This window comes from Bradysia coprophila, unplaced genomic scaffold (genome assembly GCF_014529535.1).
Source record: "Bradysia coprophila strain Holo2 unplaced genomic scaffold, BU_Bcop_v1 contig_138, whole genome shotgun sequence".
Classification (NCBI taxonomy): domain Eukaryota; kingdom Metazoa; phylum Arthropoda; class Insecta; order Diptera; family Sciaridae; genus Bradysia; species Bradysia coprophila.
Window position 1 is genome coordinate 6,624,190 of NW_023503409.1, and position 12,851 is coordinate 6,637,040.

General features: G+C 36.2%; 1 protein-coding gene and 2 long non-coding RNA genes across 3 annotated transcripts in view; 2 read left to right on the forward strand and 1 right to left on the reverse strand.

Moving 5' to 3' along the window:
• Positions 1-12,851, reverse strand: part of LOC119073771 — a 29,825-nt gene that overhangs the window by 4,356 nt on the left and 12,618 nt on the right. The window lies entirely within an intron of this gene.
• On the forward strand, positions 1,224-4,067 carry LOC119073767 (polypeptide N-acetylgalactosaminyltransferase 35A). Its single transcript, XM_037179433.1, has 7 exons — positions 1,224-1,769; positions 1,830-1,962; positions 2,021-2,579; positions 2,655-3,112; positions 3,427-3,573; positions 3,667-3,805; positions 3,876-4,067. Exons 1-7 carry the CDS (start codon positions 1,451-1,453, stop codon positions 4,011-4,013), a joined length of 1,893 nt encoding a protein of 630 aa, XP_037035328.1. The 5' UTR covers positions 1,224-1,450; the 3' UTR covers positions 4,014-4,067.
• On the forward strand, positions 11,802-12,148 carry LOC119073770. The gene is made up of 2 exons (XR_005087086.1): positions 11,802-11,959; positions 12,030-12,148. It is a non-coding gene; the product is annotated as an uncharacterized LOC119073770 (long non-coding RNA).

Sequence of the window (12,851 nt, forward strand, 5' to 3'; positions counted from 1 at the left end):
TTCCATCGATAAAAGCATTTTTAATCTGTTAATTTCAAATCTTGTACTTCAATTTTTTAACATGCATTTTGCTATATAAAGAACCATATTACACGGAGCTTGTCATTATTTTTGTCGTCATTATCGATAACAGATGAACATGGAAATTCAGTAAATCCAGTAAATTTTTAGTAGTTTCAGTAAATGCCAGTAAAAGGCCCTGATACCAGCAGAAATGTGATATCTTCTGGTTCTTTTAACATATTATGCCATTTTTCCTTACAAATATATTGCGGGTCTCAAAATCAAAATTCTCATGAACCATTTCCAGCGTAAAATCGAAAATCACAAAAAACAAATAGAAAATTTTATCTTGGGATTTTCTCAAGAAGCAAATTGAAGTGACATATCAACAATCTTCAAAATATATGTCAAGTTGGGAGGGATTCCTATGAAAAACAGCCTAATGGATTTTCATCTGCTCAGGAACAATATATGTAATTTCCAATTAAAATCACCCGACGACGCTCTATCGAAATCGAAAAAGCCGACTGGCTTGTTCTCCTTAAAGGTAATTTTCGATTAAATTATATTTGTCTTAATTGTAATACTAGCCGATTGACATAGTATATTTCTGCCGTACAACGCATAAAAACCTTACAAAAATAAAAATTCCAAGTCATAATAACCTTAGGTTCGAAAAAAGCTGTTTCATTTTTGAATAAAAACCGTAAAGGAAAGCCTCGAAAAAGACATAAAGACCTTAACTCTTAAAATTGATAAATCGAAATGCCTAAAGCCAAAGAATAAGATTTTTCAGCGTTGTAGGATAGAGTTGTTGTTAGATCTTTTAAAGGTCGTAAATTGAAGTAATCTAAATAGCTGCTGATCACAGAATTGATAAATTGAATTTGAAAATCAAAGCTTAAAAAACGAGCCGAACTTAAATGATTCACAAGCACCAAGCCAGTCACATAGCAGTATATAAAAGGTAAGTCCATTGATAAACATTGAGGTAGAAAAAACGCTTATTTCCGTCGTCATTATCAGATGACAAAAAGTTTCTATTTTTAGTTTTTATCGATCCAGTGATTGAACATGTTGCTAGTTTCATACGACATGATATTTCTCTACAAGATTTTTTGAAACCGTTACGTTTTCAAGTTTAAAACCAGTTGCTGTCGTTTTGTGTAGATGGAGTTCTCCTCCTTGAACTCAACATCAACTTCACGCGTATATGCAGTCACTTTGACAGTTGTTGTTGTAAACATTAATTGCCAACAAAAATCAAAACAAATGAACGGATATTCTCTCTACACAAATTGAATTTGTGGTTTAAGTGATAGTATAATGGCCATAAAGTGTTTCCGAACCATGTTTCTTAGCATAAGTTATTAATCGTTTTAATTGCTAGTCTAGTAGATCAAAGTGATTTTTTAAACGAAAGCGAAAATTAGAGCAATCATCATCAATGGGAGCGCTAAACAAATCATTTTTATGGGGAACAGGCGTTGCTTCAATCACTTGGTGTATTAGTCTTTATTTGTATTGGTTATTGGTTCATAATTCGGAGGATGAGCTCGACGCATCGACGATCATTCCAAAACAGTCATACTTCCCGTCCAATCACGTAAATGATTTGAGTCCGCACATAGAAAAGGCCATAGATAAAGAGAACAGTAAGCAGCAGTATTTGGACAAAGCCAAACGATACAAGAAAGAGCAGAAACTGAAAAAGATAAGCCGCAAGTTAATTAATGAACTGCAACCAATTGAGCCCGTCGGTGATGGTAAATTTAAATTTGAATAAATTAAATTTAGACTTTGGATTCTACGAACTAAATTTGCAGATGAGTTCGGAATGGTCAGAAATGAGGAAGAGAAATTTTTACGCGACATCGGCTACAAACGGCATGCTTTCAATACTTTAGTTAGTTCGAAAATCGGGCTCTTTCGCGACATTCCAGATACACGGCATAAACTGTACGCTCAGCACTTGAGACTCGTCAATTTTCTGATCTAATCACAAATTTCGTTCCAGATGTGCCGAACAAAAATACTCCAGTCAACTGCCAACCGTCTCGATCATAATTTGTTTCTACAATGAACACATTGTCACATTGCTTCGTTCCGTCGATACAATCCTGCAAAGAACTCCATCGAGCGTCCTCAAAGAAATAATTCTGGTGGACGATTACAGTGACCTGGATGATTTGAAGGAAACTTTGGAGAAGGAAATTGATAAAATCAACGTCAACAATACCATTCGATTGGTGCGCAACGATAAACGAGAAGGACTGATACGGTCACGCGTTTATGGTGCCCGGAATGCTACCAGCGAAGTTCTACTTTTTCTGGACAGTCACATCGAAGTGAATGTGCAGTGGATTGAACCTCTGTTGGCGAGAGTCAAGGAAAATCGAACGGCACTTGTGATGCCTGTCATTGACATAATTAACGCCGATACATTTTCGTATACCTCGAGTCCATTGGTGCGCGGCGGCTTTAATTGGGGCCTTCATTTCAAATGGGATAATTTACCGACTGGAACATTAACGAAAGACACCGATTTCTTGGGACCGTTTCCGTCACCAACCATGGTATGTTTAAAGGAAAATTACCTGTAGCTCGATTACGTTTCATGAGCGACATTGCTTTTCGCTTTTTGTTTACAGGCTGGCGGTCTATTTGCCGTTAATCGACTGTACTTCAAGGAACTCGGTGAATATGATCTGGGCATGGATGTGTGGGGTGGTGAAAACATCGAGATTTCATTTCGTGCATGGCAATGTGGCGGTTCCATTGAACTACTTCCCTGCTCACGAATTGGGCATGTGTTCCGGAAACGTCGTCCATATGGGTCACTGAATGGTGTCGACACTATGATACGAAATTCACTGAGAGCCGCACACGTTTGGATGGACGATTATATCGACTATTTTCTGCAACAGCAACCGACAGCCAGATTAGTGGATTACGGGGACATAAGTGATCGGCAGCAATTGCGACAATCGCTGCATTGTAAAAACTTCAGTTGGTATTTGAAAAACATTTATCCGGAACAGGAACTACCTGGCGAATCGAAGGTATTGAGCAGTGTAGACCAACCGAAGTATCAACCGTGGCATTCGAGGTAAGCTGCGACCATAAAAATCAAAGAAAAATGTTGTGTAGCAACAGGCACTGTACAAACAGCATACGAAAGCATCTAGCGGTTTACGGTACGGTTCTCACGTTTATTTGCGTTATTGTTTAGCGACATGCGAAAACCAACACAATAATTTCGACTAGACGAATTGTCTCAAGATATGAAGAAGTGTTAATCAAAACAGGTTAATGAGTTCATCGATATAGAGAGAATGATCAGTGTTACTATGAGGAACTAGACTGCAGACAATTTTTGTTTTACTTATTAGCAATTAGTAACGTTCGTGCAATTGTTTGCAGAAAGCGGAACTACATCAACACGTTCATGATCCGTTTGACTAATACTACATTATGCATAGCAGCCAGTGGTCCGAAGGAAAAAGGATTCTGGAAGCGTGGAAGCAGCCTGAAATTGGCTCCTTGTCTGCGTGTTAAAAATCAAATGTGGTACGTAGGATTGGTGTATCTCACTTTGCGATATCAATCAAACGAAAATTTTACCTCCCTTCATACTCACTTCTATCCCCTTTGGTCGTTTAGGTATGAAACGGATAGATTCGAGTTCGTTTTGGGCCAATTGCTATGCCTGGAAGCATCTGGGGGTTCAAGTAGCTCACTTCCGGTCATAAATAAATGCCATGAAATGGGTGGCGATCAAGAGTGGAAGCATAGGAAATCGGTAATGACAATTTCTGACAATTTTTGAGATAGGTTTCGTTGAAAACGAATCGACATTTTCAATGTTTTAGGATGGAAGTCCAATATACAACATAGCAGCTGGTACGTGTTTACGTGCAAGAGAACCTACTAAATCGGCAGCTATCGAATTAGCGTTGTGTTCTAATAATTTATTTAGTACTTGGGATTTGATTAGTGGCGATATTTGAGTGATGTGATCATTTTCAAAGATTTTTAGCAATAAATTTTTTTTATTAAACCAATTATCGTTTATTTTAGATTATCTTTGTTATCAGTCAGTATGAGCAGCGACAATTTTAGATAGAGAGACGCACTTGCTTCGTAATTGGTAATTGTAATTATTAATAGGATGATGGTTGCTGATATTGCCACGGTGCGCCTTGACCAATTTTAAATAGAAGTGTCGGATAACAAAAAATTTTCTTTTGTAATATTGGGTGAGTAAGTAATTCATTTATTTATAAATTAGCTCGAACCGCTGGGAGATTTTTGAGGTCGGGATGCAATGACTCCTCATAACCACCCATGGTCCGTCGAGTCGCCTAGCGTCCCAATTTATACTGTGGTTAGTAGAGTGACTGACTGCAAGATCGTTCGTATAAAAATAGTTAGTCTAGTCCACCCGGTTTCAGAGCGCTGGCCTTGGAAAGTCAAAAAATCACAATTTTCAAAGGGTGATACCAGCAAGACGATGCGATCTGGGAAGTGAGTAAGAAGCTGTTGTGGCAAGGTTTGATGAGCCCTTTCGAACGCATATAACACATTTTTCGAATGAAGTCTGGAATCACCAAATTTAAACAAAATTTAATTTTTGGTAATTCTAGTCGAAATCGTCAAAATAACCCAAATCCAATATTTGTCATGTATGTAAATATATTGGTCATCGCGTTCGGTTCGTTCTGTATGAATAAAGGCTATTCATCCCTACCCGTTTAGAGTAGCACATGACTCAGAATTCACTTGCGACAGATCGCTAAAAATTGTGGATTGTCTTTATGAAACTTAATGGTCGATTTTTCAAGAGATTGTTTTTCTAACATCAAAATTTTAGAGATTGATTTTATGGATTTTTATTAAAAAATTTATAAGAAAGCATCTCCTGCAAAATCGGCCTTGTGTTTCTCCCAAATTACGGCAGTGGCGTAGTCTTCGAAAAAAATGTTGTCAGCCCTAACGTAGGAATTTTTTTAAATTCATTACAGAAAAGGGCAATCAGTTTGTATAAACTTTTCTTTGTAATATAGCTAACAAACATTAGTCCTATTCTATTAAAAAAGTAAAAACGGGAAGAAGTTTGCCAAAAAAAAGTATTTTTCCTGCATCAACAAAGATCGCAACTGTTAACATTTGAGTGGGTATTAAACTTGAAAATTCTTGAATTGACAAACAAAATTACTCGATTTTTTCTTAAGTGATGAGCTTAAATTCTTGGGAATGTTGTAGACTCTACAGGATAAAGTTTTTGAAAATCGTCTGAGAAATGTGTGTGCCATGAGTTTCTTTGGTCTTAGGTAAAAAGGCTTGATTGACATTTTTAGACTAATGGCTAGTTAACGTACTAGAACTGGTACATTAATTATTATAATCGTAAATCGCATAGGACAAAGCACCTAGCAGGGTAATAGAAAAAAATAAAGTAGTACTTTAATCGAAGTATGCGAATTTTTCCATAGCTTTTTTTTCATAATGTCATCGAAAAATTACCATTAAGGCTGCTAATGGTATTATTGGTATCAAAAAACTACTCTATTTGACGTGTAAAATCCTCTATTACCCTGCTAGGTGCTTTGCATAGGATCAAAATTAAATCTGAATCTCAATTGAATTTTTTCTTTTTTTGTGGACTAGACCAGTCTCGATTCTTTATCCATTGAATCACTCGCTAAAAACTGACTTTGTTAAGTGCCGCATCTATCAGATCTAATATTCCGTTAATTCTGACTATGCAGAAAAGATTCACTGAATTATTATTATTCGCTTGAATATCTGATCATCTGTGAAAACAACCTCGCTCACGGATAATTAATCTATTTTATTGCCCGCCCCATGCGAAAATTGACTATTACACGGCTGTTTACCCCCTGCGAAAGTGATCCATTACACTAGGGATATTTGGGGTTTATTTCAAGTTGACAGTTCTTTCAAGTAAAATTTGCCTTGCTTTCATTTTATCTTTTTTTGTTGAATGAATCGATCGATCGAAAAAGAATGTAAGAAATGTCGCTAAAATAACATTTTTTTGATAAAAATATTGATCGATGAACACAGTTATTTCATAAAAACTTGTTACGCAAGTTACAACATACTTTTAGAAGAATTCGCAACACAGAATTGTCGGCCATATTTATTGTAACAATAATTTTGATGTTCCGAAGTAACACTTTATGGCCACACATTTCGTTGTATTTTTCACTTGTAACAACACTAAATCCTTTTGCTTATAGTACAAACACTACACTTTGTTGCACATTTTTTAGAAAACATTAAAAATGACTAACAAAATAATTGAACAAGCAATGCGTCTTCATCGATACTAACTGCGAAAAACTATTCAATGTCAACATGTCACCAACGCAATTGTAACTACTGTTGCGACAATACTAATGTAACATGAGTGCTGTTTTCGGGATAAATTTTTTAGGAGACGTGTAGCGTGTGAGCCGATTACGTCAGTACACTAGATTTGTTTGTAAACGTTTTATCGGAAGAACAGATTTATTTTTGTTTTGTTGGTGTTGGTTTATTGAGATACTGAATTTATGTAGAATTTCTGCAGAACAGCCGTGTAATAGTCAATTTTCGCATGAGCAGGCAATAAACCAGAATACGTTGGATGCTGCGACGTAATTCATTGCTCTCGGACACAATTTTGTGATACGAGCAAACTCACGAGTAAGTTTACACTCTACACTTGCCTTGAAAACAGTTACCGAAGCTTGTTGCTCAAAAACTTACTCGTGAGTTTGCTCGTATCACAAAATTGTGTCCTTGTGTAATTAATTACTTTTGCAGCATCCAACGTAATCTACTATTCTTCAAAAGTGACGAACTTCTGGTTTACTACGGACATACCGATGAATGTGAATATCCGTGATTTCAACGAGCTTTTACGACTTCGCTTCATGATATAAAATTTCAAAAAACAAGTTTTTGTGGATCTTGGGCTACGGTAGCTACAGTATCTTAAACTGATTGAAATAAATAGCGGTTGTTTCAAAAGAGGAAATCAAAAAAATATCTAACAATGAAGTTTATGCCATTCGTACTTTCCGTCGTATGTATAGTATTGGAGCACGGTGGAGTTTTTTGCAACTTTTTCCTAACAATATTTGCTTATTTGTATGAGATGGATTTCACGGGAGTTGGGTACTCAAATCGTGTTCACTAATATTATGTTTAGTTTAAATATACAACAAACCATTTTTATTTAAAACAAAAACGAACAAAAATCAACACTGTACAAGAACTCAAAGAGTTGGCGGAATTCATTTGATAGGACTAATCACCATAAGCGAAACCGATGCCTAATCGAACACCAGTCTTCAAGCAATAGCCGATGTCGATTCGTCCCCGTTCTGCGATTTGTGTAGAAAAGCCAATGCCAGCTGTGTAGCTGGGCTGATTTGGTGATGCACCATAGCCCACAAATGCGTGACTTCGAAAAGATTCAACAAATGGAAAAGGTGCCCACAGATGAGCTCCAATAGCGAACGGTTGATTGACTGTCGTCGAAGGCATCAGACCACAAGAAGCGCTGGCAATGAGCTGAGCTGACACATTTTGCACAAGATCATTCTTTAAATTTTTCGCCATCATCAATGTATAACGCACGAGTGGACCAGTCGTCGACATTTCTAACTGAAGATTGTGCTCAATTCCTCTAGTTCTCGATGGAACTATGGTGACATCTCCCATAATACCGAAGTTCTGTGCGTATTTGGAACACAATATTGACGCTTCGATTCTCGAACCATTTAGAAATTTCACAGGACTGTCTCGAATGATATGATTTTGTCGCTTAGTCAGCGCAACATTGATGTAAATTAGTTCCGGGCTCTGAACGATATTCGCGTACGCTGACAACCGTTGATGGTAAATATTCTTCTCCTTCGGTAGATATTTTGAAAAATCTAAGACGTCCGGAATTTTGATTTTGCTTTTAGCAGGAGGAAACACTGATGATGTGTCCATGATTTTTGGGTTGGAAATCAAATCATTTTTTATTGATCAACGACCGATTATTTCCAAGAAAATACAATGGAAATAAGAAATAGATTTTCTATAATTCTGAATGTTGCGCAACAAATTGTTGTTGACTACACAATATTGCTCCCACACCATACAGATCTAATTTAAGACTGAATCGGGTGCGCATCTAAAGTCAAAATAAAAAGATGTCTCCAGCTGTCAGTTTGACGCATTAGATTGATGACAGTTCGTTTAAATTTAGAGGAAAATTCGAAAAACTTCTTGTTGATGTCTCTTGTCTCTTCAGAAACCACCCTAGTTTCTTGTTTCACTCCATGTTAACGATACCCAAAGTTGTCTCAAGATTTTGTAGTACACTCTTCCGAATTCGTTCAAGGAAATTAATGTTAAACAATGGGATCGTATGGCATTATACTGTTTCAGTAATACAGATTCGTGTTTCTAACAGACTCTCTATTATTTAATTAACTCTTAAGGTCAGGTTAAAGCGCCTACATCGCATGTAACATTGCGATAGTAATAGTAGATTACAGCAGAGCCTATGTAATATATATTATGCACCTGTTGCCAAGATTGGTATTTTGACGTGTAGGACATTATTGCCCTAGCCGAAGGCGTGGGTCATAATGCCTACACGTCAAAATAACAGTCTGGCAATAGGTGCATATCATATTTTATCTGTCGAGAACAGATATATCGAGATAAACAAAAACTCCCTAGAGGGATAAGCTCGAGATTATCGTTCTAGACAGATAATATATATTACACACTTGTCACGAAGAAGTCGAGGCTTGCCGAGACTGATAGTGACAAGTGTGTACTCTATTTTATCACATAAGCGAAAACGAGACAACAACATAGAACTGAAGTGTAATTTTTCAATTAAACTTCTAGTTGAGTAATTTTGACAGCCGAACACCGCGCGTATGTGATAAATGAGTAATACATGTGTGCGATGTTTGTGGCGTGTGAGCCGAAGGCGGACCGCCTGATTTCGCACACATGTATTACTCATTCACATAGGCTCTTCTGTACTGTTCTTTAATGTGTAGGCATCCTGTGCGTTGTATTTACATTGTCTAAGATGAAAACTACGAAACAATTTTGCATAAAACAGCATTTCGGAACCTTTCCACTTCTAACCATTTTGAACTAAAATTTTATTTTCATTTAGTAGGCATCGGTTGTGCACGCCATTTCGGCTATATTTCAGTGCAAAATTTTTGATTTTGTTGTTTTAAACTATAAATTCAGTGTGATTTTAGTGTTTTCTTAATGTTATCGATGGCAGGTGTACCAAAAAATAGTTCTGCCTGTGTAGATTCTAATTTATGTCGTGGTTTGTGTGAAGTGAAAACATAAACAAAATCATCGAAAAATTTCCGACCAGTGCATGTAAATGATCGCGCATAGCATGTAAATCATCGAAAAACTTAACATGTAAGTTTCATTTACATTCTCATCGCAGACAATGTAAATACAACGTACAGGATGCCTACACATTAAACCTTTTTTACCTGGCCTAAATCGTAATTTTTAATAGGAAAGGTTGATGATGTTGAAAAATGGAAGGGTAAGCATTTCAATTTTAAATATTCAAGGGATCTTATGTAGTATCGATTAACGTAAATATGTTCCCTAATCCCCAACGAAGCGGTTTGAAATCTTTTGTAGATAGAATCAATATTTTCGTCATCCAAAATACGTCACGATAGAATCAGGTTAGTTTCATAGTGCTGTAGAATGGGAATGCTTGATTTCCACTTACTATACGGCGTGATAGAATCACGACTTTACTTAACCCTAGGAAAAATGGCATCTTTTTCAATATTTCTTTTGTATACAGAAGTCATAAATAGTATTTTTCGTCACAACAAGCTTAAGACGTCTCCTGAAAAAATTCTGCTTTCGTCACGAGTCACGAACTACGTTTTCTGTGCCGTAAGGATCATAATGAGACGAAAAAAAAAACAAAAACATTACAACAATTTCAGCTTTTCTTAGCAATCACTTTTCGATCGTAGGTGCAGTGACGAAATACGCCGAATTATGATTCTAAGGCACAGAAATGAACTTGCGTCAAGCTCTCTTACGGACGATTGATTCTTTATGCCTTAAATACTAAATGTGTGTAAGCCATTTCATTTCTTAAAAAATACGATTCAAAACTTTGACCACCAAATACAAAAATAAGATTAGCAAGATCTCCATTGCGTTTGACATGAAAAATCAAAATTTTGGAATAAATTTATTTGGTTCATCCATTTCCGCTCAAGAGCTCTTTGAAGTTCTAAGAACTGCGATTTTCCGCTTTTTAACATTTTATTATTAGTTTTGATACTAGTTCCTAGTAGTGTGTGATGAATAAATGATCGAGACGGCGAAGTCCAATACTAGCAATTTGTGTTCTTGGTTTGGACGAAGTATTTAAGCTATGAGTGAATCAGCTGAAAATCAACTGAAGCAATTTTATAAGAGAATACAACAGTAATGTAACAACGGTTCGAAATTAGATCTGAAAATAAAATGTCCACGGTAGCTCAATTGGTTAGAGCAACACCGTGGCAAGGTGGAGATTCTGGGCTCGGATCCCAGCCGTGGGACCAAAATTTTATTTCAGATTTAATTTCATTGATTCAATTTCTCTTATAATTCTAAGTTCTAGATTATTTCAGTCACTATTACTGATAAAAATATCCGATTCTGCTAAATTTACAAGTCTGTCTGAAAAATGTTCTTTGAAATATTTGTTAGTCATATAAATCTTATTCTACTAACTAGGGTGAAGTGGAGCTTAAACTTGAAGATTTTTTAAATCGACAAAGAAAATGGTTCAATTTTTGCTCTAGTGGGCTTAAATTTTTGGCAAGGTTGTACACTCCACAGACTCCACAGGAGAATAAGGTTTTTAAAAATATTCTGAGAACTAGTCTTGAAGAACAATTTATTTCTCTGGTGCAAGGTCGCGTCGACAGAATCTATTTCAAAGATTGTAAAACGCCTGACGAAATTTTTTTCATTTTCTACAATATTACGTTGAGCTTATTGTTTAGTTTCGTAAATGTAGTATCATATCAGATATCCACTTCCGTTAAATCTGAGTACGTGGAAGAGATTGTATAAAGTGTGTGATGATGCGTCGGTGTTAATTTTTCAAGCAGTCACTTCCGTCGGTGTTCAGTCGATAACAACAAATATCTTGATTTTTGCTCATCCATCGATAAAACAATCGACTTTCTGATTCTTTGAAACCAAACCGGTAAAGCGGTTCTTGATCTAATTTAATCATAATATAATTCATCACAACGGTCAACATTGAAAGATTATCATATCGATATGCTATCGAAAAAGTCAGTCGACTGTTATCAAACGTAACAATGCTCGGTATTGCTCACGAAATGAGACTTACTGCTAATACACAGAGCAACGCGAGTTTAACATAAAATTCTTTTGTTTTCAGGTCTTTTCCAACTTGCGAAAGCTTCGCAATTTTGATGATTGAAATAAATCAATCGACCAAATGCCTGTAAATATGTCCGCAGCCAGCTGAATGAAAATTCGTTCAACCGTTGAGTCTATTTCACACAGTTGTAAACTGAATTCATAAATGACTTAGTCTGTCCATTCATTATTATTTTCTCAAATAGTGACGAAATTTTGGAGTATCTCGGCTATTTATACCGATGTGAGTTACGCGTATTTTGAACGAACGTATACAACTTCGCTTTATGTTATAAAATTTCAAAAAACATAGTTCCGCGGATCGTTTGACAAGGGCTACGGTATCTTAAACTGATTCAAATAAATAGTGGTCTCTCTTAGACTACTTAATTAGACTCTTGTAAGACTTCAAAAGGTGATATCAAAAAATCGAAAAATGAAGCTTATGCTCGTTGTTCTTTCTGTCGTCTGCATATTTGTGCGGGTAAGTCATATTGCAAACTCATTTGTCACATAATTTAATATAATCTTTCTACTGATACTGGTGAAATTAGGATTCGCAACAACAATGTGCAGGGGAAAATGAGGAAATATTGAGGACTCTCGATAGAATTTCCAATCAAGTTCAAGAAAACCAGGGAATGCTTAATATTCTTATTGATTACCTTCAAACGAGAACAACTACCGAGCCTCCAACAACACCAACATCAGCAACAACAATGCTTTGTCCGGCTCCATGTTTTGTATTGGAAGGGCAATGTGTATGCTCGACCACGCCATTTCCCCCAACAACGGTTTTCTGCCCATCACCATGTGTTGTGATTGGTGACATGTGTGCATGTCCACATGAGGATCAATAATGTAATCAGGAGGTAATCATGCCGTTTTCGATGCGATTGCGAAAAGTTTTAGGCTTTTATAGGTTTCAGACTTTTAAGCAGCAAAAATTAGAATATTTAAAAAATTGTCCTTTTTTTATTAGTTTCTATTTTCATAAACCCAAATTTGTATCAGATTTAAAAATTAAATTTACAGCAACGCATCCTCGTTCCTTTCTTTAAAACTCAAGAAATAATGACTTGAAGAAGTTATCGGCAAAATTAATACGACGAAAGTTTAAATGTGCAGTTTAACATTTCACTTTAACATTTAGGGAATATTCGCCAAAAGGTATCTATGTTGGCCTTTTGAACATTCTTCTAAGGTTTGCTCACTGAAAGAGAATCATCTTTATGAAATTGTGCGTTTTAGACAAAACTGTTATCACAAGGTCAAACATAAACCTGCAAACCTGCTAAAGGAAAATGGTTTAATATGTTGCGAGGAAATGCAACAGGAACATTCAATGACATCACCCCACTCGAAACAAAAGAGAG

Bases quoted from the DNA above. Each gene is read 5' to 3' on its own strand.
- LOC119073767 (XM_037179433.1), top strand. From the start codon at position 1,451: ATGGGAGCGCTAAACAAATCATTTTTATGGGGAACAGGCGTTGCTTCA. The intron at 3,574-3,666 runs GTACGTAGGATT...TTGGTCGTTTAG, and splicing joins CGTGTTAAAAATCAAATGTG to GTATGAAACGGATAGATTCG. The intron at 3,806-3,875 runs GTAATGACAATT...TCAATGTTTTAG, and splicing joins AGTGGAAGCATAGGAAATCG to GATGGAAGTCCAATATACAA.